The sequence below is a fragment of the Onychostoma macrolepis genome, chromosome 20 (genome assembly GCF_012432095.1).
Source record: "Onychostoma macrolepis isolate SWU-2019 chromosome 20, ASM1243209v1, whole genome shotgun sequence".
Classification (NCBI taxonomy): domain Eukaryota; kingdom Metazoa; phylum Chordata; class Actinopteri; order Cypriniformes; family Cyprinidae; genus Onychostoma; species Onychostoma macrolepis.
The window spans coordinates 6,804,208-6,831,833 of NC_081174.1; the positions used below are offsets into that span (position 1 = coordinate 6,804,208).

Genomic DNA, 27,626 nt, shown 5'->3' on the forward strand with positions numbered 1-27,626 from the left:
GTTATTGCGAATAAAAATTCATAATTCTGAGATATAAACTCGCAATTCTGAGAAATAAAGTCAGAATTGCGTGATATAAACTCGCAATTGCGAGACATAAAGACATAAATTCTGATTTTTTTCTCAGAATTACGAGTTTATATCTCGCAATTCTGAGAACATATCAGTCTTTTTTCCCCCTCAAAACTGCAATTGCGAATTAAAAATTCATAATTCTGAGATATAAACTCGCAATTGCGAGAAAAAAAGTCAGAATTGCGAGTATCTCGCAATAACCTTTTTATTTTTTTTATTCAGTGGCGGAAACGGGCTTCCATACTTTACTGTCTTTTTTGATCAGTTTAATGCATCCTTGCTGAATAAAATAATAATTTATTTCAAAACAAAAATCCTACTGGCCCCAAATTTTTTAACATGATCGTACAGTTAAGTGCTCAAAATGTTTAAACACTCAATTCTGCAATTTGGCCAATCAGTGCATCCAGAGATCTGTCTAATAAAAGAGTTGTGTTTACTCTGCTATATCTGTTGTGTTTTGTATGACAGGACTCTAAATGCTTTCTTTCTCCCTCAGACTTCAGTCCTACAGGAACTGAGCCAGACTCCTTAATTACAAGCAACATGGTGCCCATGTTTCCTGCTTTCAAAGGTAAGCCGTATTTTACATTCAGCTTATAACATTACACAGACTGCAGGGAGACAAAACCTGACAACTGGGATCTCTTTCTTATTTGCACTTTTTGTGATTTATTGTGTTATGTCATGTACGCTTGCAATTTGCATGTTTGTTCTGGCAAGAACTGCATGATGTCTTTCTTCTGACTGCCAATTTGAATATTTTCAAAAGATTTGCTGTTTACTTGTATACTTGGAAAGTTAATGGCATGCTGGAATGAATCACTAAATCCAGATTCTACGCTTAATTAGCTCTGAGGTTAGTTAAAATGTAGATTTTATTAGGGATTCAAGAATGAAGTGCTAGGAAACATTATGGTCATTATGAATTATTTGTTATATTTGTGCAAAAAACTGTTTACACGCCCAACCTTTGAAGTCAACAATAGCAAAACAAAAAAACATACATGGGTCTGGAGTGCCATTGTCAGTAATCATCAACATGAAATACTGAACTTTGTATTCAGAATGGGTTCCACATGCCAGTAAACATGTTGCCTGTTTTTATTTAAAGGCTGTAATTCTGCATTCCAGCTCATGAAGTCAGAATTTACAACTTTCTGTTTGGAAAAGTGTAATATGCTGACACTAGAAGTCAGAAAAAAAGTAATGCAGAAATCCTTAACATAACAAAAGACTTTGCCCAACATAATGGCATCCATGAATATGTATACTGATGATAAACATTCACTTTAAAGGGGTGTCCAAACCTGTGGAGGGCCACTGTCCAGCAAAGTTCAGCTCCAATCCTAATCAAACACACCTGAACCAGCTAATCAAGGTCTTACTAGACATAGAAACTTCCAGGCAGGTGTGCTGAGGCCCTCCAGGACCAAGTTTGGACATGCCTGATTTTAAGCAAGTAGAATGTTAAAGTTCCTACATTGCATTAGAATTAAAACTGTTTTGCAAGTATTTGCATAGACATGGGTGTGAACCTTGATCTACAGTGCTGTGTCACTCTACAGATCTACAGAGTGAGCGTTGTCCTACTAAACTACTAAACCACATTCAAAATAAATGAGACTATATATGAGAAAGCTGTGCTCTAATTTAATAAAGACGTGCAACACTCCCTGAAAAGGTAAATGTTCTCCAGTTAAAGCTGCCCTATAATTAGAATCAGTTGATCACAGCTGAATTGAGGCCAGCAAGCATTTATACCAAAATCAAAGAAAGAGTCCTGCAGGAAGGCTTGACCTGCCAAAAAACACCTACGAATGCTCAACAGATCACCCAAAGAACTACAGGTTTCTCAGCGTAATTTCATGGCTCTGTTATCCGAGTGAGACAAAAATGGGCTTGATGAGAGAGACAGAGATGCTGTTTTGTGTTTATACGAGCCTGTTGACAAACATAAAATTGGCATCTCAGTGATATTTCATATAGGATCTTATATTGTATGTGTGTCTTTAAAGGGTTAATTCACCCAACAATTTTAATTGTCATCAGTTACTGTTCCAAACTTGTATGAGTTTATTTCCTCTATTAAAGACAAAATATATTTTGAATAATGCTGGTAACCAAACAGTTTGTGGTAGCCATTGACCAACAGCTGTTTGGTTCCTCTAAATATTCCACGTTTTGTTTGACGAAAGAAAGAAACTCATACAGGTTTGGAACAACTGAGAGGGTGAGTAAACGATGACAGAATTTTTATTTTTGAGTGCATTTTTTTTTTTTAAGGCTATTTTAGGTCAGTGTTATTTTAGTGTCATTAACATACTATTATAGTTTTTGTTAATATTTTGAATTATATTTTATTTTTTAGATTTTCAGTTTTCATTTAAATATTGATTGAAGTTTTAGTAATTTATTTCTGTGTTTGTATAATAAGTCTATGTAGTTTTTTAACTAGCTGAAATAAAAGTAAGTTTAAGTTTCTTATGAGTTTTTATGTTTATTAGGTTTCTTATATTTTATTTCACCCCCAAATACAAAGATATTAATGGCATTATAGAGCAGCGTTGTATTTTTAATCATTTTGGATGCACATTATGGCATTATCACAGACCCACCTTGGAAATGTTCCTGTTAAATTGTTATACTCTGAAAATCCATCTCAACAATTCCAGAAATCAATTAAAAAGCTTGACACCAGGTGATCCTCACAAATCATGATGAAGGCAGACCTGCTGAATTAATAAGCAGTATTAAGTCATTTATGCCTGTGAACCAAATTAACTGATGTTTTGCTTTAACCTCAGAGCCTCATCAGTGTTAATTGCAGCACCTGTGTATGGTAAACCCTTTCTTCACTCTGTATTGTGCAAGTATTTAGATCAAAGTGAAAATTACTCATTTCATTTCTCAAACTAACTCCACCAACATGACGTGCATGTAGAACATTATGTATCTGCATTCCATTAGAAATCATTCATTTGCGTTTTAGTGCGTCTACACAGTGATAACATGAAAATTTGTGGTTTGTACTTTGGGTGCACCAGCATTTCATAACACTTGTATCTGTTATCGGCTGATTACACAAGTATATTGTTTATACATTTATCATAGGCCTGTCCAAGACGGCATCGCTCATTAGGATCCTTAATTTGTGGTTCTTTGCAACAACTTGTTTGGTTTCAGACACTTAATAAACAGCAAGGTGCAAATTAAGCATTTTAAGTACAGTAATTATGCATAAACAGAATTATGGACAGCACTCTGCACTAACATTGTGATTATGTCTTGAACATTGTTATCACTGTTTTACATATCATTTGGTGTTATCATGTTACATAAACCTCTCCTGGACTGTGTGTCTCAGTGTTATTTTAGTACCAGTATCTGTTTTCATTTTAATTTTGGTTAGTAATTATTGGCATTTTTAATGCTCTTTTTTTTTAAATGTCTAAATAGTTTGAATTAAGATTTAGTTTATTTAGTTTTAGTTATTTTAATGTTAACTTAAACTAAACAAACATGAGGTGCTGTCTTCGCACATAAAATGCTAACATAAAACTTTGTTTTATTTTAGTAAATGTTTATATCAGTAATATATTGATAATAACACTGCTGTGTCTGTTCTGTGGCTCTCAGGTCTTTCATGTTTGTTCATAGTGTCACTGTTGTTCATGTTTAATGTCTTTGTGACAGATATCTGGAATCGCTTTCACGATGTTCTGCTGGTGAAGTATTCACAAAAGCTGAATGGAGTCAATGTTGTGAGCGGACCAATATTTGACAATGACTTTGATGGGAACTATGACTTTATGAACAAGGGAACCCCGTAAGTTGTTTGGTCAGATGGTGTTTTCCTGTCTAAGATGACAAGAACAAGATACAAAGTGCACCAGACTTTATGCTCAAGTCTAACATCATATGATAAAAATATTTTATTAGGCCAAATGCCCCATTTACGACCAGACCTATTGGTAGTTCACATACTGCCCACTAGTGGCCAAATAATGCCAAAAATGTATTTAACAATGCATTAGACTGAATTCTTCCCTCATATAGATGATTCTCTTCTGCTTTCAGGAAAGGGCTCCCATCCCGACACATTTCTTTGTGATTCTTACAAGTTGTAAGAACTCGTCCCTTCCCATCCGACAGTGTGACGGTCCTCTAGATGCTGTGTCTTTCGTTCTGCCTCATCGAGCTGATCATCTGGAAACATGTCATGTATGTAATAATCAGCCATTCATGATCTAAACCACAGTGACCATAAGATTGTACTAAGGAAGTAGCTGAGTAACTTGCTTGTTAGGTAACTTGTTAACCACTTAAGTTAATAAAAACAAAACAAAATGAAACTAGTTAAACAACAAACATTTTGCAGTACACTTCAACCATATTTCAAAGATGATAGAGCTAAATATGAAATTACATATAAAGATGTACTTAAAGGGATAGTTCACCCAAAAATGAAAATTCTGTCATTAATTACTCACCCTCATGTCTTTCCAAACCCATAAGACCTTCGTTCATCTTCGGAACACAAATTAAGAGATTTTTGATGAATTCCGAGAGCTCTCTGACCCTCCAATAGACAGCAAGGATCCTAACGAAGTTACAAGAATACTTTTTGTGCACAAAGAAAACAAAAATAACGACTTTATTCAACAATTTGTCTCCTCTGTGTCACCCTATAGCACCATTTTGGAGAGTATCACATACGTAAACAACGTATGTACGTGGATACATTGTTTATGTTCAGATCAAAACGTACGCAACCTAAACAATGTATCCGCCTACATACATTGCATACGTTGTTTACGTATGTGATTCTTTGCGCTCAAAAAGTATTCTCATAGCTTCGTATGACTGATGTCACATGGACTATTTTAACGATCTCCTTGCTACGTCTTGATCGTGTAAGGATCCTTGCTGTCTATGGGAGGGTCAGAAAGCTCTCGGAATGCATCAAAAATATCTTATTTTGTGTTCCGAAGATGAACGAAGGACTTACAGGTTTGGACCAACATGAGGGTAATTAATGGCAGAATTTTCATTTTTGGGTGAACTATCCCTTTAAGTCCTATCTGAATGGGTCAAAAATTTCAACTAATTGAATTTAATGTAGATTTAAAGTTGCTGAAAACATTACATTCAGTTCACACTTAAATTATATTATTTCCTTAAGTACTCTTAAAAGTATGCTAAAGTGTGCTGCTTTTTCACAAGGGCAAGCATAATATGGAATAAGTTATTGAACAAAGGAATTGTTGTGTTTCTCTCTCATATCTGATTATGCGTTTATTTTTACACACCCTGTTTTGTTTTATCATTTATTTCTCCAGAATGGCTCAGACTACTCATGGCTCCAGGATTGGGTTCAGTTTCACATGGCGCGAATCAGAGACGTTGAGCTTCTGACAGGCTTGAGTTTTTACCATGACCGGATATCTGTTGCTGAAACATTACAACTCAAAACCACACTCAAAACTTACTAGAAACTTTCTGAACTTAGACCTCGTTTCACTGCGTCTGCAGGCCACAAACGGCACATTTTTGGAATGGAATGGATCTTTTCATCATTGAAACGCAGCTGAGCTTTACCAGACTCTGAAACAAAGACACAAGATCATCATGAGAGTCTTTGAACTGCAAAAATGGGAAAATAAAACGTTTTATTGCTTTAATGAAATCTTTATTCTCAGAGGCAATCTATTTATATCTGGGGAAGTACCGAGTGTACCAGAAACTGGTCCAGCAATCCTAGAGAAACTAAAATTCTGCTTTTCCAAAAAAATAAATAAATAAAAGCTGTTTTGCAGCACACATGTTAGTGATTTAACTGTGGTTGGACTGTGGGTCCTGCATTCAGCCCGTTCCAAAAAGAAAGAGGATTCTCAAATGAAACCGTATCATGAGCTTTTGTGCAAACAACAGGAAAGCTGCATTTTCCACAGGAATCATTTTCAAAGTGTCACTTGCTATACATTGTTTTGTTATATTTTATTACAACAAATGAAACAAACGCTGTTTCCAGCAGTCTGTAGCATATACAGCCAATTCATAATTTATTTACTCATGTATAATAGGGGTTTGTACTGCCCCTTCAGGCGAGAATGCAGAATTACATCAGACAACAAAAGCAAAATTTATGTCACTGTGCATCTTTTTCTGGAGATTAAATGGATTCACTCTCTCAGGTCAGTTTTGATACCAATGAATTTGCATCAACATTCTTTATTACATTTGTGTTACTTTTGTTATTCAAAGTTCATAACGTGTAAGCAGAGATGAGATTGTACTGTAGATTGTCTCATTTGTTGAATATTGATTAAATATTTAATATTTGTGTTATATGTATTTTGTTTGTGCAATTTGTTGTGGTTCAATACAATTAAGCATCACTGTCAAAATTATCCTCTTCAATAAGTTACTATATTTTTAGTTTAGATCAATAATGTGATTTTCTTTTTTTTTTTTTTTTTTTGTATATATAGGTCTGGACCTATATATTTATCAAAAAATGTAAAAAAAAAAAATACACTACCATTCAAAAATAGGAAGTCAGTAAGTTTTTTTTTTTTTTTGAAATAGTCAAAAGTGACAAATAAATGCTGTTCATTTGAATTTTCTATTAATTAAAGAATCCTGAAGAAAAACAAAAAGCAACACAACTGTTTTCAACTTTAATAAATGATAATAATAATAATAAAGTTTGAGCACCAAAGTAGTTATATCCAATGCTATGTGTCAGTTTGATTATTTATGACCCCTGTCAGCGTTGATTGACAGGTTGTCATATGTCAAATGTGTACATGGTCAGATTTATGACCTGATTTATGGCTATTAAATTATTAAGTACATAATAATAATAATAATAATAATAATAAAAAGTTAAGTGAAACGGGTTTCCTCAATTTTTTTAAGTTAAGTCAACTTATCACTTTTTACAGTGTAGACAGGGGTTCTTCCTGATTGTGGAAAAATGGCTTAGCAAAGGGTGATGTAGTGAGTGACACCTTAACAGGATCAATGTTTGTGTGATCTGTATGGTATATGTTATTGCCTAGTCACCAATTTGTTCCTACCGGCCCGTCTACATCCGCCTCTGAATAAGGAAGGTTGTCAGGACGTCTACCTTTCCAGGTTGGGGATAAAAGAAAGGTGTCGTGTCTGAGGGTTGTTCTTTGTTTTTGTCAAACCCCTAAACGGTTTAGTTCTGCTTGATCTATAGGCTAAATGTTGATAGCTTAGACATCACTGTTTTGATTGTATGAGTACTGAAACATAGAATTAAAGAATTCACCAACACCATATTTCTATATGTGTCTGAAAAAGGTGCATGTTTTTCTTTATCATCTCAATGTGTGTATGCTAACACCTCTGTAGGATCAAAACAACCTTGAACAACCTTGAGAACTGTAGCCTACATTGTATCACTTGTCATAGTAAATTCATTACCAGTTTATTAGGGTCAAAAGGAAATGATGATAATAGTTGAAACATCCTTATATTTTATATCTCTTTCATTTTGAAAATATGACAACCTGTCAGTCAACGCTGACAGGGCATAAATCAGGACATAAATCATCAAACTGACACATAGTATTGGATATAACTACTCACCAAGTCAGCTTTGCTTTCTGAAGGACCATATATTTTGCAATATTACTTTATTAAATTCATTAATTAATTAATTCATTCATTCATCTGTCTCTCTGTCTGTGAAAAATGCAGCCTTGGTGAGCACAGGAGACTTTAAACAGTCCAAAATTTAAACAGTAGTGTATATTTTATTAATATTTATAATAATAAAATATAAATATGCATATATTTTGAAATCATGATGAAGAAAATCTATAAAAGGCTGAAAGTATTTTTGAAAGTATGTTTTGTATACTGTGTTTTAAGCAAGGTGAGCAGTGAAGCGGTTTTGTTTTAAAATATTAATATTTAAAAACTATTTGTGGTAGTAGCAGGAAACAATTTTGCTGTCACATGACAAGAACCTTTAATAAAAAAAATAAAAAAATAAATAAAATCAGGACCCCTGCAGATATGATCAAAATATGATCATTTTACCTCCTTATAATATTACAAGTTTAGTTCAGGTTGTTACATTTACGTTCATGATTTAAAAACAAATCAAACAAAAAACTTTTTGCATTGTAAAATATGTTTAAAAACCTTTTGTAAAATACTGATTAACATGTATACACACATTACATTAATTATAAGCTAAAGAAAAAAAGCATGTTAGAAAATCTAAATGAAATAACTGTGAAAAATTTCTGTTTAAAGATGCTTGAGAATCAATCTGCTTCTGCGGCCTTACATAGCACTCTTCAACTGAATATACTGTTGCTCTGGTTTATTTCAGTTTCACAGCCCTGTGTCATCATCATGTGAACAGGAAGGATGTGGAAAATGACGAACAACTCTGTCTCTTTATATAGAGTTGAGATTGCAGATCTCTGAGCTGTCAATTCACATCATCACATCGAACAGGCTGGAAGGTAAGTCTGCAAGCAATATTTGATCTCGACGACACATCAGTGTGGCGATTATTATAATATACAATCATCAAAGCTGCCAAATTTAAATGAGGTGAAGTTTATTAACAGCAAAGTGTAACATGTTTTAGTGAAGAACATCAGTGTCAGTAAACTTTTATATTTGCAAGACCTGTTGTACATAATGTTGCTGTTTTAGTTATTGTGTTACTTAACATTTAAAAGTCATATTAACAGAAACATTGTCAATGCTGTTAACCAACACTGACTTAAAATGTTTTTAGGGCTGTCAATGTGTGCAAAGACAGTTGTGAAATATGAAATATCTTCAAAACCAAAATTTGACCAAAGTGTCATTCTTATTTCAAAAGATTATTCAGTTGATTCTAATATTGCAGTACAAAAAGGTGTATTCTTTTTTCTTCAGCATAACCGATTTAGTTTTTTTTTTTAGCATATTTACAAAAAATCCCTCTATAGGGTATAGAATCACACATTGTTGTGACATCCCTGCTAGAGAAAGGTTTTAAGTGCATGATGCATGTAGCTCAGCTGAAAGAATTGAAGCAGTCACTGCAGATCAGTTTAGTTTAGTGTCTAGTGCTTGGCAATTCAAACATATACATGTCTTAATGAGAAAAAAAAAAACAAACAAAAAAAAAACTGAATGTCAAGCAGGCCATCTGACTGAAAACATCTGATCTATGGGAAGCTGATTTTCATCTCACAGCTAAGTGTATAATAGATACGTCTGGCCATTTCTTAGATAACCCTTTCCTGGAAGTGGCTCTTGCAGCAAAAGCCCCTCGCAGAGAGCTGTCAGGGCCAGACGTTGTGGGCTCCCACATAACCCAATCATTGCATGACAAGCGCAGTTCACCAGATATGAGTCCACCGAGACACTTCACGTAAATGAGCTCATGAAGAACGTGGGAAATGACAGAAAACATTTCTCACACTCCGCTGAATTCCATCTGTTGACTCAGCTTTGCCGTGGCTATAGGTCCCCTCCTTTTGTTAACTGCACTATGCATGGTAATATTTTCTGATGCATTTTAACTAGGGATGCAAACATTATCGACAGCACATACAATGATTAATATCTCAATCAGTGTTTGATGAGAAAACCCCAAGACATATTGTTGCAGATTATTGAATAGTGCTACAAAACATTGAGTAGCCTAACAAAATGTTATTGTAACATTATTGAATAATGTTACAAAAAGTGGCTTCAGAACTCAGTATAACCCTTTTGTTTTTTGAAACGGAATAGTCGAGTCGAGTTTCAGTTTATCCACCCGAGGTAAACCTTCTCACAGAATGCGTTCTTGAGTTCCACCTGCGCTATTCTTGAATTGTTGGATTGTGTGTGCAAATATTTTTCAATCGTGTGACAAATTAAACACCTTCACTGTTAAAAAAAGATGTCATGCGTATACGGTTTCACTCTGTCTAGCTATTTATGACATTACTCTGTAGCCTACTGCTTGCTCATGATGTGGTTTGGTGGGTCATGTGGTCAGATGTTCTCAGTTATTAGAAGAGGTGAAGGCAACACTGGCATAAAAAAAAAACAAAAAAAAAACCTTGTATGAAAGTAAAGCTGCTGAGAAACTCTTACCTCAGATTCGAGTCACACATTCAAGTCGCAAACATAATATGAAAGTAGTCTAAACAAAACAAAAGAAATTTAATGTGAACAATATAATAACTATGCATTCAGAATGATGAAAAGTATTACTTTCGGTTATTTTTACATGGTATCACAACACTACATCTGAAGCATTACCGTGAAAGTTGAGTGTTGAGTTTAAACCATTCACTCCATACTTGATTCCGCTCCCTGATCTCTAGATTTAGATTATAACCTACAATCAAGGGCGTCCAAACTCGGTCCTGGAGGGCCACTGTCCTGCAGAGTTTAACTCCAACTTCCCTCAACACACAGTCTGGAAGTTTCTATTGTAGGCTATGGCTAAGACCTTAATTAGCGGCTCTCCAGCAGCAGGACTGGACACCCCTTGACCTACAGCATGTTATATTTAATCTACAGCCTATTATAATGTTTCAAAATGACCCTGCCAATGTCACAAAATGGTGCTTGCTTGGTAGCAGCTGGGGCAGTGCTGACTGCGAACTGACAAAAACATGCCATATCAGCATTTGTTTTATATAAAATGAATTTGACCTATTATTTAATATTTATTGAACACTTTATTTGATGAAAAGCCTAATAAGAACATCATTACATCTTTACCATGGAACAATTTTTTCAGAATCTGAGCAAAGTGGCATCTTTAGACCTGAACTGAGCTGTGGAGGAAATGAAACTCGAACAGGAAAACTGGGATCACGTCTGCCCTATGGACCTCGGGTTATTCCAGGCTTTGGAGAGAGAAAGAGTCCTGGAGGTTCTTCAGAGAGACAAAGCACTTCGAACCATCGAAACAGACAGAATCAGGTATGAAAACATACCTTTAGAGCATATGTGTCCTTATTTTGTCAGTGTGCAGAAAAAATACAACTGCGTTGTACTATGAAATCTAAAATAACATTTCAAACTAATTTGTTTTAGGAGGCTAAAGGTAGAACTTCAGGGTATCTGTCGACAGGGTGCCAAGACCATCACGTGTCCCTATGGTCAAAGATCATGTGCACGCTGTCAGCGGCTTCTGGGAAAGTTCTGGGACTGTGGATCGGTGTGCTGCGGGTGCAGCCATCGCATCTGTAAGCACTGTCGGGTCGTCCAGTCTGCACAGGAGTGGAAGTGCACAATGTGTCATGCATACAGGTAAAGACAAAACCCCGTGGATTTATAACATTCAAATCTGTGAGAAATACATCATTTAACAGTCTTTAAAGCTTTGAATGAATGACATAAATTAGATACATTTTCACAACTTCTCTGCAGGGAATTTAAGATCAAATCTGGTGAATGGTTTCTGGAACAGCAAGCAAAGAAATTTCCGAATGTCAGAGGTTTGTCTGTTTGCATTAGCTAATTGTTAGGAACCATTTCTGTGCACAACCGTTGTTTTGAATTTACTCAGTTTCCACTTTAAATATTATTACACGGCTCACTGGAATACTGGAGTTTGATTGGTCAATCACTGCATTCCTCAGCCAAAATGTTTCAATAATTATGGTTAATTGTATAATTGACCATTGTCTACACTGTCTATTATCCACTGATATGTAATATATGTACATACGTATATCAAAATTTCATATATTAAATATATTGTCATATAAAGTAAAATCATATATGAATCCTATTAGAAATAAAAACAGTTTCATATATTAACATCTATACCTAGCCAAAACAAATTTATATATTTATGTCTGTGTAATTAACACATTTTGGACATATATATATATATTTTATGTATATGAAAATCCATCCTAAAACCAGTCATTATAGAAGTATATAAACTTTTTCTATAGGTATTTTCAAAAAAAAAGTTTATAATACATATAACACACACACACACACACACACACACACAATTGATGGTTTGTGTGTTAATCTTAGCTTGGAATTAATTATGAATGTTGTCTTTCTGTATTGCTTTTAGAAAACAGTCATGAAACCATCGGAGACAAACTATTACAATCTTATCATCGGCTCAGGTTGGAAACCCTCAAATATAGTTACAATAATCAATATAATAATCACATTTACTTTGACGGTTCAAACTCCTTTTAATCAATGATTTCAAAGTGTTTTTATTGTTATTATTTTGTGTTGTAGCTTTATTGCAGTCGTGCCTCCAACTCCTCCTCCTGTTTATGAAGCCCCATCATATAACAGATTGATTCATTTAACAGAACAGGTGAGAAGAGTAATGTGTTTTTCTTTTTCTTTTTTCTTTGCATTTCTTCATTACCTAATAATGTGTTTGTGTGTCTTTGTATTAAACTAGGACCTCAAAAAATCAAAGCCATTTACTAAATCCGTGGAGAACCTGATGATGTCTGTCAGTGCTCACATAAAAAGTAAGAAAACAAAACGAGCCTACTCTGTGTTGATTGTAATAACATTGTAATAACTCATATAGCCACAAGAGTCTCTACAACAGCCTGATCTGGGATGTTTTGTCTTGTCCTGATGCTAGAGTTCTCTAAATCTCAGAATGATCTGAGTGTGGAAGCGGGTCAGCTGACTGTGGATCACGGACTGCTGCAGAACTCAAGACACAAGAGCCGATCAGAGAGTGCCATCAACAAAACCAATGTAGGTCTATGCGGTAGCATTTGTATTGCAGTTCATTTCCTGTAATTCCCATTCAATGCCATGAGGGACGTGACCAATTCACTTCAAATGAAGAAGAAAGGGTGTCGTCCTTCATTGCTGTTGATGAATGAGCGATCTAAATGTGAGACTGGGCGATTCATCTGTCAAAACTGTTTTTGATAAATCCACTTTGGTTTTCCAGCCAACCAGGTTTCACTTGAAAAATGGGCAGATGACAATTAATAACCATTGCCTGCTGTGTTTGAAATCTCCAGTCGTTCTCAACATTTTTTTTTTTTTTTTTGTAAAAGTATGTTTTAGCTAACGTTAAGAAATGTGCTGCACATTGATAGTTACATTATTCATTAATCTTTGTTAATGTTAGTAGTTAATGTTAGTAACATTTGTTAGTTCATGTTATCTCAGGTCAGTTGATATTAACAGTTGATTTTAATAATGTACATTTTGAAATGAATATTAACTAAGAATAATTAATGCTTTAGATGTGTTTGAGCTCTCCAGTGGTTCTGATTTTTTAAAGCAATTCTAGACACGTTTTTTTATTTATTTATTCACAATTTGTAACCAGTAAAATACTTTTTTTTTTAATGTAGTTTTTTTAGTTAACATTTTACATTTTTTTAACATTAGATAATGCATTAGCTCACATTAACCAAAAATTATCAGTACATTTATTACCATATTATTCTTTATTAGTGCTGTCAAACGATTAATCGCATCCAAAATAAAAGTTTTTGTTTACGTAATGTATGTGTGCTGTATATATTTATTATGTATATATAAATACACACACATGCATGTATATTTAAGAAAAATATGTTACGTTTATATATTAAATATATTTATATACGCATATGTGTAAATATATAAAATACATGTAAATATTTTCAAAATATATGCTGTTTGTGTGTGCCTTTATATATACATAATAAATATACAAAGCGCACACACATATGTTATGCAAACAAAAACTTTTATTTTGGATGCGATTAATCGTGATTAATCATTTGACAGCACTCTTCTTTATTAATCTTAGTTAATTAACACACTGTTAGTTCATGCTCAGGTTCATTAAATAACATTAATAGATACACCTAGTAATACAATTCTAAATAAACATTAACTAAGATTAATACATGCTTGTTATTTCATTTGAACTATTGTCAATAAATGAAACCTTACTGTAAAGTGTTACCAATATTTCAAAAGTAGAAAAAAATAAAAGTATATTTAATATAAAAATGCCCATTAAATTGTAAGTTTTTACATGACTTTTCCATGTATAGAAATCACACTTTCAAAGACTGTGAAAATCCTGGTTCTTCAAAAATGTATTATTATTTATTTATTTTAATTTCAATCATTTCAAGTCATCTTGAGACCCTTTGGGAGTTTGTTGTGACCCCCTAATAATCGAACCTTTGTGAGAATCACTGTTTTACTGTGTAAGTGTGAAGGTGAAGAATGAGATTGACTAAACATTTGACATTAGTGTGACATCCTGATTGATTTGGTCTCCCCACAGCTGTGTAAAGCACCAAGCCTTCCCAATCTATCCCAGAACAGCAGAGGCACAGAGCAGTACCCTTCAACAAGTACACTTTACCTGACAGATGACGACGCTTCATATACATCTGCATACAGCGATGAGCAGAGGGTATGGATTCACACAATATTTAATTCTGTTTGATCAGATAACTGATGAGTGCAGGAAGCAAACTGCCTAAGGTCTGCAAAATTCTGCAAGATAACTTTCTGCAAAATTGTTTATTAGAAAACGCTTACAGGCTCATGGGGATGAGTGATGTATTGTGTATTAATTCTCTCTCACGACTTTAAACATCAACATAAAAAAGTGTAATGTTAATAAATATGAATTCATTCAAAAACATGTTTTGTACAGGACAGCAACAGTAGCACAGGAATGGATTGTGGGATGTTTGAAAACACTAGTGTGACTGGAGAAGTAGAGGTTGCCTTCGGTTACAACAACAGGACGTCCTGTTTGCAGATAACTATCAAAGCCTGCAAAAATCTGATGTTTGGAGATATGAAGAAGAAATGTCATCCGTAAGTTGTTTTGATGGAGTGCATGCTTGCTGTGTATTACAGATTGAACAATGTTAGCAGAACATTGTTGCTGTAACATATTTGGCTCATATACAGTTTGCCTAATAAGAAATTGTTTCTTTCTGAACAAACAGGTATGTGAAGGTCTGTTTGCTTCCAAAGAAATACCACGATTATAAGATGAAGACAGCAGTCAAGAGGGGAAATAACCCGGTTTACAATGAAGCCTTTACTGTGAGTATTTACAACAGAATTTACTGGTAAACACTGTTTACAAATTTATTTTTTTGTTTAAATGTTTAATAAAAAATAAAAAATAAATTGTTATTTTAGTATCACTGAGGTACTAGGCCTACTATTATAATTGTTGTTATTGTTTTGACTTATTTTATTTAATTTTTTTCCAATTTAATTTTAGTTAGTGTCAACCATTTTGTTGTGTATTGTTTTGTCATTTTCATTATTTTTATTAAAATGCCAATATAGTTTTTATTATTTATTTCAGGTTTTAGTTTTAGTCAAGTTAAACTAAATGAAAATAAGACATGTTACTTTGGCAGTAAGTTTAAGGTTTTTATGTTATTTCATTTTTTTTATTATTATTATTATTATTATTATTATTTATTAATTTTTTTTGTTGTAGTTTTAGTTATCTATAATAACCCTGCAATGAAAGTGTACATTAAAGTGGTGAGATAAGCAAACATTATTAGTGAGAGTGAATAAATTAGCAAAGTTAGTAAATTTTGTAATAAGAAAAGCAAATTTACAAACAGAAACTGAGTGAGCAAAATATTATTTGTTTTGCTCTCACAACCTATAAAAATTGTTTGAAATTCCACAATAACACAATGAATGTTTACAACCAGACACTGGAAACAAAACCAGACTTTACAGCAAAGTGTAAAAAACAGTTTAACTTTTAATAATCACCAGAATACTGTAGTTTCTGGGATTTTAATTTAATCCCATTTAATTAAATTTAATTTGATTTAATTTGATTTAATGTTATTTTATTATTATTTTTATTTTGTTTTGTTTTGCTTTAAGTGTCCCTTTGCTAAATGGTCTTTTTGTGGCATTATAACCCAGCTGACTTTTTAAAGAAAAAGCAGTAGCTTTATTATTATTATTTATTTTTTAATTGTGACAATTTTTTTAGTGTGTATTAAGACATTTTAAATTGAATTCAGCTGTATTTATTTAAAAGTACTATTTATTTATTTACACATTTTTTTTTTTTTTTTTTTTAAATCTGCACAGATAGAAATTGAAAGTATGACTGTATTTTGAGGTTTTTGTGTGCTGAACTGTTTGGTGTGTGTTTGCAGTGTGTGGTTGCTGCTGAGCAGCTGGGCAGCAGTGCAGTTCAGGTGTCAGTGTGGCACTGCAGGGGACTCAAGCGGAGGCTCTTTCTGGGCGAGACGCTCATCCGTCTGGCTGACTTGTGTCTGGAGAGCACAGACACTCAGCGCTCTGTCTGCTACGCACTCGGTCCAAAGGTAAAAACAGTCAAACTGGACTGACTTCATTAGAACTTTATGAAATTGTCTGCTCTTAAATTAAGTCTTCAAGTGATTTCTACTGGGCAAGCTGTATAAGAAATTTTCTAAAATTGCCCACATTTGCTCATGTTCTGAGATACTGTATATCTGCTGATCTGAACACTGAAGCTTGTTCTTTCATAGCAGGGTCATCCACTAGGCGGCGATGTCGAGCTGCTGCTTAAAGCTCAATTCCAGTTCCTGCCACAGACTTACCTACACACAACTGGTATGGGACTTGCATTCCATTACACAAGACTATGAATGACTGTGTGTGAATGAGTCAAAGACTGTCTTTTCTGGGCTTTGTTCCATTCTTTATGAGCTCGTTATAAATGCAAATTCAAATGTATTGAAACATAAATTAGGCCTATTTCAGAATAAAAACATATTGAGTGTAATTACTCTATCTATACAGACCTTTTGATTGGAGCAGCAGGACAGCTCAAAGTCATCATCACTGATGTATCGAAGCTGCACTTTCTGTCAAAAACAGCTTACATTGAAGGGTGAGTGACATTAACTGTGTGTATGAAGCCTATGTCTGAAGTAGTTCCAATACACTTATATAAAGAGCAATGCTATGGTTGCAAAACTAGGCATGCAATATTAGATTTGACTACAAATTATAAAGGCGTTTTAATGCATAATTTTCTGCTAAGCTGTAATTTAATTTTAACATTTTAACATTGTAATGCAATTATAATTATGTAACATTATATATATATATATATATATATATACTCTCTTATATGCACACTACAGTACTAATATAGTGAAATATTATCATTTTAAAAAGAGTAGCCTTCTGAAATCATTCTAATATGCTGATTTGATAACATTTCATATGGTTAAAGCCATAATACATTTTTTTTCAGGTTTCTTTGATGAAAATAACATTTTATTGAACAGGATTTATTTAAATTCGAAATGTTGTAATATTACACATTTCTTTACTCTCACTTTTGATCAACGTAATGAATCCTTGCAGGATAACAGTATTCATATATATATATATATATATATATATATATATATATATATATATATACACACATAAATAGATACACACACACACACACACACACACACACACACACATATATATATATATATATATATATATATACACACACACACACATATATATATATATATATATATATACACACACACACACACACACACATATACATATATATATATATATATATATATACACACACACACACACACATATATATATATATATATATATATATATACACACACACACACACACACATATATATATATATATATACACACACACACACACACACATATATATATATATATATATATATATATATATATATACACACACACACATATATATATATATATATATATATATATATATATATATACACACACACACACATATATATATACTGACCCCAGATTTTTGAACAGTACTGAATAATTAAAAAAGACTATCCACAAAAATTTAAATGTTGTGCCAAAATCTGAAGGCATATATGGCACATGACTTGATTTTATGTGCATTAATTGGGTATTAATGTCTTCCCAGAATCCTTTGCCTCCCTGGAGATCGAGAGCTGGTGCAGAGAAGTCCAGCGCTGAAGAAGACTGCTGGTTCTGTCCAAATGAACTTTAGCAGACTGACACGTCAGGAGCTCCAGCTGGCCACGCTGCAGCTCAACCTGTGGGAGAAAAACACCTTCAGCCTCGCTGACCGTTTACTGAGATCAGCACGGCTGGCCGGAGGTGAGCTCCACACACAAAACAGACATTAAAGGTGGCCTAGGTATTTTCCACTGAAAGTTTAACACGTGTGATGGATTTAAAGTGATGTACACTCACATGAGATCAAGACTCATAAATTATTGACGTCAGTAGTTGTTTTTTTTACATCTATAAATGAGCATCAGCAGACTTCTCTAAAAATACTGTCTGAACACTCAAAAACACATTAAAAATATGGGCTTGTATGTCATCCTGTCTGCTTATTTTGGCAGAATCGTCATGGCAACGTCTGCAGCAGATGCCAGGAGAGTGGCATGACTTCGTTCTTCCATTTCATGCAAATGTCAGCACAAGCATGAAGTCATAACTGAAGAACGTGGCTCCTTTCCATCAACCCACACATCCTGGCAAGTGACAGTTGTGCTTACAAGCGCAATCCTGACAAACCAATGCCCAGATTGTCTTCAAAGTGCCTCATTCCCATTTCTTCAGACATGAACTGTTTTCTGTGTTGTTGTTGTTTTATATACAGTATATTTAATTTTATATTCATCATTTCATAACTTATTTAATAAACTAAATATTTCTACAAAGATGGCATGCAGTGCAGTATTCTGTTCTTAAATAAACACCCAAATCTGTTCATCATAAATCTTTATTTCTACTATAATAAACACCTTTTAGGGGAAAATAAATAAATCCAATTGTGAAGCTTGATAATTGAGTTTATATTACTACTGATAACAACTCATTTCTATTATACACATAAGTCACACTTTAAAATGTTAACCCAGGGTCAACTAGTTCTTAACCTGGGTTAGTTACTAGCTTCATAACCCAGGGTTAAAAAAACCAAAACAATGTTAAGCCCTGTAAAAACAGTCCTCATCTGCCTTTGGTTGGTAGTGCGTAGTGTGAAAAGCTTATCTGTGTATGGATGATATCAAGTAATATTTTAAACACAAGCGCTCAAAGTGCTGCGAGTGATTAAAACAGCTGATTTTGATGGTGGAAAATCAAGAATGAATTAACAGTCAGGATCAATTGGAGAAAACAAATACATTTAAGACCTTCAGCCTATGTACAAAAACCAAAAAAAAAATGCAACAAAAATACTATTCTATTTTTTATGAAAGTGGCACCGCATGGTTACAGGCATCACAGAAACAATTTACTAAATTGTCATATTCGCCCATTTGTATGTTACTCATAAAACTCCATTCATCTGTTGGATAAATTTTACATTTGGTCCCACCAGCAGAGTAAAGGTGTCTTAACACTACCTGATTTGTGCTATTTTTAATAGTATTAATTCAAATATGAAGAGCTGCTAGCAAGTCCGTGAGAAACTCTGCTCACAGATCCACCAACACAGCATATATCAAAATCCATTTAGATACCTACTGAGATTACAAAAGTCTATTAAACAAATCTTCCTTCATCCCACGGTCATGGCAATAAACATTCAGTAACTAGTTCAAAGTCATAAAAAAAATCAGTTTGTATCTAATGTAGGCAATCTAAGGATTTAACATGCACTTGAACATAATCCAATATATATATATATATATATAAAAAAGTATAACTTACATATGAATATCTTCAAAAAGGAATCATGATGGGTCAGTACAGAATTCAAACAAACAAATGAATCTGTACTGTCATTAGTAAGGAAGAAAAGTACATCTTACCCATAAACCTTAAATAACCCAAAAGACTGAATAAATAAACACTATAACAAATATTCTGGCAAAAGCCATATTCAACATGAATTAAAGCGTTTTAATATCAGACAATACATCAAATTAATCATACTGCCAAGCCCTGTGCTGAGTGGATCATTAATAAGAAAAAGGGGGAGAAAAAGTACCACTTATTACAACCCAAAACTATTTAAAATTATATTTTGGCCAGATTATTGAATTACTAACATATATTTAACAAAAGGAGGATGCATTGTTGGCACGTGTGTTTAAATAGCATTTAGCTTCATATTTTTATGGCAAAAGCAGATTTATTTCAGTACATTCTATGAAATTGGTGTGCGTTTGTGAAATTGGTAACGTTTTACAATAAGGCTGTGTATGTTAACATTAGTTAACACAATTAACTGAGCAATTTGTTAATCTTTGTTAATGTTTATGGCTACATATACTGCATAAATAAACATTAAAAGTTATCACTAATTAGCACAGCAAACAAAGAATGAACAAATTACCAAACATTAATAAATGATGTTGATCATTGAAATTGTAAATGAAATCGTTCATTGTTTGTTGATGATGATGATAATTAAGCATATTAAATAATGCTACAGTACAGATTCTTACTGTAAAGTATTACCCTGAAATTCAATGTACACCACTAAGGGATAAACATTGTGTCAAAGTGTGCATTTTTTTAATAATTTAGTTTAGTGCATGTTGAACCAGTGTTCATATCAAACAAATCAAATCGGTTGCATTACTGTGTGCATGTACGTGTGCGCACATATGTGCTTTTGTACGCAGGATGTGCCTCTTGCATTGACCACTCAGACATAGGGACAGAAAGAAAATGGACAAGGGCTTTGAGACTCCTTTCCTCCCTCCCTCCCAAAGTTTCCTGGTCCAGATATTTTATAAGGCCTCAAACTCATCAATCCTCTGTTTAGTGTTGCCCTGGCGGATCTGCCGGAGAGTTTTGTATTTGTCTCGGCCGGCGCGCACGTTCTCTGTGTGCAACAGGTCGTTCTGAGTCTTCTTGGTGTCGTCACGAGCCTGGGACAACTCTGAGGTCAGAGCCTGTAAAGAAGATAATGTCAGCGATTTAGTGATGCTTCTTTGATCCATGACTGAAGAGAGCAATAAGAGCTAAATCCATGTGATTTTGCAGAAAACGACTTAAATCAAATAAAGTCCTAACCCTACATCCTCATGTAGGATAAATGTGGATTAACAACGCTATCTCACGACCAATTCGTACGATTTTGTAAGATTTGTCTAAACCCCAATGACGGGTAGATTTAGGTGTAGGTCATTCGTACAAATTCATACGAATTGGCAACTCGTAAAATACGTACGATTTAGCAAAAATCGTATGAATGAGGTCATACAAATTCGTATGAATTAGCCACCTCGTAAAATATGTACGAATTGCTGTGAGATCGGGGCTGGGATTAACAACCTAGAACAACATTGTTGTTCAGGCCTAACCAAATGTAAGCCCTTTCAGAACTACTGGATATCTAGTTGATAACATTCTTATTAATCTATAGTTCCCTCCGATTTAGGTTAGGGATGTGTTACGGTTGGGTTTTGGGGGAGGGATAGTTTTAGAACTGTTTTGGGATTATAGTGTTTGGACTGTTTGATAGTAATGTTGTTTTAGGACAGATAAAGTACAGTATGTTATTTCAGGAACATGACCTACTTGGCAAAATCACGTTAACCATTCCTAACCTTAACTGCTAACTAACCCTGCAAGCGGAGGGAAATTATGGGCTTGTAAATCAAGCTCCAGCCCAAGCCTAAATCCTAAGAGCCTAATCCTATTTCCAAAATCTGTTTGGTTGATAAGAGTGTTGCCCAGGACCAACAAAGATCTGTTAGCGGTACCACAGTAATCACATGAGACAACCTGATGAACCAAAGTAGGACATGTTTCATGTTTATTGGCATCCCTGGTGCTAGACACTTGACTATTCCTATCGACCAAGACTAGCTCTATGTCTAACCAACCCTAAACCTAACCCCAACGTTCTCCTAAAAAGAAAGGCAAATTGCTAGTAGATGTTTTTTTTGTTGTTGTTTTTTCGGGCAGGGGTTAATCATTCCTACTCACAGAGAGCTATATTAGCCACTTTCTGACACACAGTAGCTCCAGTACTCCCCGAGAAAGCCTAGAGCCCTGAAGTGGACACGAAGAGACTTTGTTCTCTTGCATTTGCACCTACAGTAGGAACCCATCTATGATAAAGGATGGCAGGATCAGAGGTGCACTTTTATAACTTTAGATACTTTTGTTGGTTTTATGTTATTTACATGGGAGTTGGAAAGGCAATGAGACAAATCAACTACCAACTGACAACTTATGTGCAAGTATTTCCTGATTAGTTCCTTCAGTGGGAGAGGGGCTATTCCTAGTTTAGTTCCAAACCTGCTTCGATGCATCTAGATTTAATTTTTAAGTAAAACCAAAGATCTTGACAAGTTGGTTCAGGGAGTACAGTTAGAACAAAATTCTACGGGAAAGTGGATCTCCATAAGTCAGAATGAGTAACCCTGTTCTAGATCCTAAACCTAAACTCAGAAAGCAATGACAGGTTATAGGAATGTTGTATAGGACAGGGTTATTCAACCCTGCTCCTTGAGACACGCTGTCCCTCTGAATTCAGGTCGAACCCTAATCAAACACACCTGAACAATCTAACCAAGGTGTTCAAGATTATTTGGATCCAGTTGAATACCCCTGATCCAGGACCAATAAGGTCTTATAGGACATTACAGTAAGGAGCGCAGGAACAGTTTAGTTCTGAAGCAAACAAACCTGGTAAAGACCTTGATTAGTTGGATCACTGGTGTTGGACTACAGTGCATTAAGGCACTATAGAACAGGGATGCCAAACTCACTGAGTTTAGCTCCAACCCCAATTAAACACCCAATCAGCTGATCAAGGTCTTCAGGATTGTTAGAAACTTCCAGGCAAGTATTTTGAATCTGGTTGGAGCTACACTCTGCAGAACACTGGACCTTTAGGAGTGGATTTTGACCCATGCATTGTGCACTAAAAGAACCAAACTTTACAGGGGCTATATTACAGAAACACCCTTACTCTCTAGAATACCATCTTTTTTGTTCAATAGCCATGGTGATTTCAGTTAGGAACACGCTGGAGTCAGATTTTAACTTAAGACTTATGGAAGTATGAAATCCAGCCCTGCCCTCAGAGGGCTACCATCCAACACAGTTCAGCTCTAACTCTTAATCAAACACACCTGGACTGGCCAATCAAAGTGTTCAGGATTACTTGAAAATAACAGGCAGGTGTGTTGGAGCTAAAGGTAGCTTTCCAGAAGCAGGGTTGGCTACCACTGCCTAAAGCCCTAAACACACTGCACGATTTTCAGCTGTCCCAGATAAAAGATTGGCATCGTGAATCAGTCGTGCCGATTTCTGTGATCGTGGCTCCTAATCGGTGGTCTGGTGTAGTACAGTGAGAAAGGTTTAAAGATATATAGCCTCTTGCGACCAAAGATATATAGCCTACAATACAGAAAGATCATCGCACAGTGTGTTTGCTGCTACGATCCACATTTACTGACCAGCCAATAAAAATGCAACATCATGCTAAAACATAAAACTGCTTACTTCAAGCACTTATCCCTTCCTCTTTCGCTGCTTACACTTTTTTTTCAGCACAAACACAAAAAAATATATATACACAACTACTAAAATGTAATTTATCATGCTCTTTTTGTTTACCACTAGCGCATGCTGATGATGTTTTATTCTTCTTTAGGAATGTGCGTCGTAGCGTACGAGTCAATAGGTGTCATCATTGTAGTCTACACACATAGATCTTACAGGATTGTTAAAATTGTGCAGTGTGTTTCGGGCTTTAGGCTAATCCTGGAGCCTAGAAAAGTTCATCCAATTGCTCCTGCAATGTTATACTTACCAACAGCTGTTTCTGAACTCGTTCATTCTTCTCGGCCTCAGTGATTCGCTGTTCTTCGTAGCGGTGGTCATTGATACCGCCTGTCTGCAGGTCTGCACTGTAGCTACTGTTGCTCTCCCCATCTTCATACTCATTCTCATCAGGTTCATATGCAGGTGGTGGTGGAGGGAGAGGCGGCGCCGTCATCACCATGTGAAGCTCCTCGCGGGTCTTCACCAGGTCATCTTGGGCCTCTTGTGCCTGGAAGAACACAATCCAACATCACAAATATCAGACTACCGATCCAGTTCTTGAAGAATTTAAGAGTGCACTACGGCTATGGATATACAGCCAGCTTTTGGACAAATTTGCAAGAATGCAAACTCATCAGGGGTGAAAAAGGTGACAAAGATCTTGAGGTGACAGGGTCTATGTCTTAACAGTCTTACTCTGTGCTGCCATGTCATGGCTTCATCCTCCTTGCGTTTTTTGGCTTCCTCCAGGAGTGCTATACGAGCAGTATGTTCTGCCAGCTCAGCAGCCTGAAAGAGATGAATGGGGATGATTGTTAATGGGGTAAAAATGATAAAGGCAAAGTAATTTTTCATAGAAAGAGTGTTGGGTTCTCACCAGCTGTTCTTGACTCTTCAGCTGACTCTGGGCTTGACGGGCCAGTTCCTCCTTTGCGAGCAGTGCTGCCTGCCTCTCTGCCTCCAATCTGGCTGCCTCCTCTTCTGCCAGCCTCCGTTCACTCTCCAGCTGCATGGCCCTCTGCATTTGCTCCTGCAGGTCTGAAAACACGCATCCAGATTTAATTTAAAGTAAAAAAGTAAATTTAAGATGTAATGATGGTTTACTTTAAATTAACTTAAGTATGGGTCTGGGCCTCACTGTGGATGGTGATGCTCTAACAGTTACAGATCTGGGATGTTAAAAGGTCATGAACTAAGAAACCAAAATTCCCTTGATCTTTTGACATATAAGAGGTCATTTTACTATAACAAGAAAGATTTGAGTTCTGAAACATACAGTACAGAAACTTTTTAGTTTAAAAACAGCTTATATTGAAGGCAGTCTGCCAAAATAACAGGTTGTGGAATGTGCCATTATATGATGTAATAGTGTGGCTTAACTCCGCCTCCGCAGAAGATCAACACCTGCTTCTACATCGCTGCCTGTTTAGCCCCGCCCACTGATTCCCGCATGTAGTGTAAATAACGAGAGAGTTGAATGCAGGTCTACGCAGAAACCAAACGATAAAGATGGCTCTGAAGGCACAATTTGACAGGGGATTTTCAGAAAGATTGAAATTAAAAGACGATGCTGTGCCAAATAGATTGGATCTGACAGCAATGTCGCACCACACAAGTGAGTAACTGTTTTTATTACGTGATCACTATTGCTTTGTCTATTATTACATATCATTTGATATGTACTGAGTTATTTATGCGTTTTTGACCTAAATCTCAGCAGCGTCTATCTGTGAAGCATGTCAAACATATAAAACTGGTTAAAAACAGGACAGAAAATAGCCTATTACTTCTAAATTTTGTTTGTTTTTTTGGTGTAAAAATCTTGATAACATTACAAGGGGACCTCAGAAAACAGTACAAAATAATTAAAAATGCAGTTCATGACCCCTTTAAATCAAAGACAGTTGCGACCAAGTTATGCTTTAGCAAAGATGTTTTAGTCCCTGTAGGCTAATTATTCTACTTTGAAGGGATAGTTAACCCAAAAATGTAAAATCTGTCAGCATTTACTCACGTTATTCCAAACACTGTATGACTTATTCCATGGAACACCAAGGGAAAATTTTAGTAAATGTTCATGGTGTCCCCCCCCCATACAATGAAAGTGGATGGGAACCAAGGGCCGTCAATCTCCAGAAAGACCCACTGAAGCATGATTAAAAGTACTTATGATTCATGCACTATATTCCAAAATATGTGAGGCTGTACAATAGCTTTCGGTGTAGAACAGTTGATATTCACTGAACTCTTGTTTGACAGCGGTAGACACCATTCACTTTCATTTTATGTAAAAAGAGAAGCTTGGACTTGCTGCTACATATAATTCCGTGAAAGAAAGTCATATACGTGCCAAAAGACATATGAATGAGCACACAATGATTGATGAAGCTGATGAAAAAGGCAGAAGTAATGTCATAATGTGACAGAGCTCATAAACGAACATTCAGAAAGCTTTGTTGGACTGTGTATAGTCAGAGATGGCTGATGGTTTTAGCATGCATGGTCACAAAATTCAGTGAAATTATTTAATCCAGAATAACAACACAGATTACTGTTTTTACATATTACTAATTTCTGAATGAAAAATTCCTTGTCTAATAATGTAGTCTTATACTGAATATCAGAAAGGCAAGCTTTGTGGCAAACACAAAAGAAATATATGACATGCAAACAGCAGAAACAGAGTAACAGGTGCAGTATGACACCATCTTGTGTTTGTATTGTCAGTCAATGGTATTGTCAGCTGGAGCACAGTCATGATCAAAGTATAATGTCTCCGCTTTATAGAATAACAAGCTAAAAGGTTACATAAACTCAAAAGACCAAAGTGACTGTATTTGGCTTGACGTCTCTAATTATGAGCTAATTTTCCATACGGACTCACAGCACAACAACAAGCAAAACAACAGTCACAATGATTGTTAGATTTTAAAAACTATAATCCATATTGTGTTGTTTAATAAAACTAAATACTGACCGTTAAAATTACATGTCTTTTCTGAAATAAAATCAGATAAAGCTTTACATTTTCCTCAGTCAAAACAAATCAAATGTTGATCGTTTTATTTGCTTATGTGAATGCAGTCAATAAATACAATCATCTTGCATTAGACATGAAAATATTTTAAATAATAATAATAAAAATAAAATTATCTTAAGATATGGATCACGCTGGATCCTGGTGTCTTACCTTTTTCCGCTTTTTTGGTCTTCTCCTCAAACTGGTAGAGTCGCATCATCAGCTCCTGTTTCTCCCTCTCCATCTGCTCTTTCTCTCTCTCTATAGCCTCTCGTCTCTTCTTCTCACTCTCCAGCTGAGCTCTGCAGATAAGACACAACCAAAGAGAAGTATAGTGACGTGTACTCAGGACGCCGCTCTATACCCACACACACAAAACTCATCTCTCATACTGTCTTTCCTAAGGTGGTCATAGTTCATTGACCAGCTGCAAAAACAGCTTGTTCAGAAAGCTTTATGGTTTCATGATGTTACAACCATGAGTAGATTGACATACGACCACTCGTTTACATATCAACGTCTATACGGTATTCAGCATCTTGGCCCACCTTGATTGGCAGCAACATGAACTTTGATCAGCCAATCGCAACAGAGATCATTTATATACATTTGGAAAGTAATTTGCAGCAACAAAGCAAATGGAGTTGACTAAAGGCAAAAAAAAAAAAAAAAAAAGTGTTACAAAAATGGACTAAACTAAAATAAATGTATACAAGGATTTGCCAAGCTAAAGCTTCTGTGAAATAAGATGCTAAGTGTAGAATATGGTGTAAAATACGGTCAAACAAACAAAACAGAACGGAACAAAAAAATTTTAATTAAAAGAAAAAAATAAATGAAAAGAAAGACAGATAAAATACAATAAAAAAAAGTGTAAAATATAGTCAAAACAAATGAACAAAAAATAAAAAGATCAAAATAAAATGAAATAAAATAAATATTAGAAATAACATAAAATAAATTCAATTCATACCAGGCTTTGCCAAGCCAAAGATTATTTACCAGGGGCCTGT

The 27,626-nt window shown here is 35.0% G+C and overlaps 3 protein-coding genes across 5 annotated transcripts in view; 2 read left to right on the top strand and 1 right to left on the bottom strand.

The window, feature by feature from the left end:
* The window catches only part of enpp1 (ectonucleotide pyrophosphatase/phosphodiesterase 1), a 51,851-nt gene extending 45,423 nt beyond the window's left edge, over window positions 1-6,428 (top strand). Inside the window, exons 22-24 of the mRNA XM_058755829.1 lie at window positions 575-649; window positions 3,772-4,299; window positions 5,418-6,428. Coding sequence (XP_058611812.1) covers window positions 575-649; window positions 3,772-3,908 — 212 coding nt within the window. The 3' untranslated portion in view covers window positions 3,909-4,299; window positions 5,418-6,428. The remainder of the gene's footprint in view (window positions 1-574; window positions 650-3,771; window positions 4,300-5,417) is intronic.
* A 2,064-nt stretch (window positions 6,429-8,492) lies between these two features.
* On the top strand, window positions 8,493-18,780 carry sytl3 (synaptotagmin-like 3). Of its 2 annotated transcripts, none has more exons than XM_058756031.1 (16): window positions 8,493-8,588; window positions 10,862-11,046; window positions 11,161-11,376; window positions 11,497-11,564; window positions 12,161-12,215; window positions 12,337-12,418; window positions 12,509-12,581; window positions 12,701-12,819; window positions 14,366-14,497; window positions 14,744-14,910; window positions 15,045-15,144; window positions 16,242-16,412; window positions 16,599-16,683; window positions 16,873-16,963; window positions 18,028-18,224; window positions 18,476-18,780. In XM_058756031.1, exons 2-16 carry the CDS (start codon window positions 10,910-10,912, stop codon window positions 18,568-18,570), a joined length of 1,788 nt encoding a protein of 595 aa, XP_058612014.1. In that variant the 5' UTR covers window positions 8,493-8,588; window positions 10,862-10,909; the 3' UTR covers window positions 18,571-18,780. The 2 variants fall into 2 exon arrangements, with proteins under 2 accessions (XP_058612014.1, XP_058612015.1); XM_058756032.1 differs by having other exon boundaries at window positions 16,602-16,683; window positions 18,476-18,779.
* Window positions 18,781-18,840: 60 nt separating this feature from the next.
* ezrb (ezrin b) overlaps window positions 18,841-27,626 on the bottom strand; it is a 28,618-nt gene continuing 19,832 nt past the window's right edge. For both annotated transcript variants that reach the window (XM_058756033.1, XM_058756034.1), the window contains 5 exons: window positions 26,785-26,915; window positions 24,472-24,632; window positions 24,291-24,383; window positions 23,863-24,102; window positions 18,841-20,986 (listed from right to left, as the gene is read on the bottom strand). In XM_058756033.1, coding sequence (XP_058612016.1) covers window positions 20,822-20,986; window positions 23,863-24,102; window positions 24,291-24,383; window positions 24,472-24,632; window positions 26,785-26,915 — 790 coding nt within the window. In that variant the 3' untranslated portion in view covers window positions 18,841-20,821. The remainder of the gene's footprint in view (window positions 20,987-23,862; window positions 24,103-24,290; window positions 24,384-24,471; window positions 24,633-26,784; window positions 26,916-27,626) is intronic.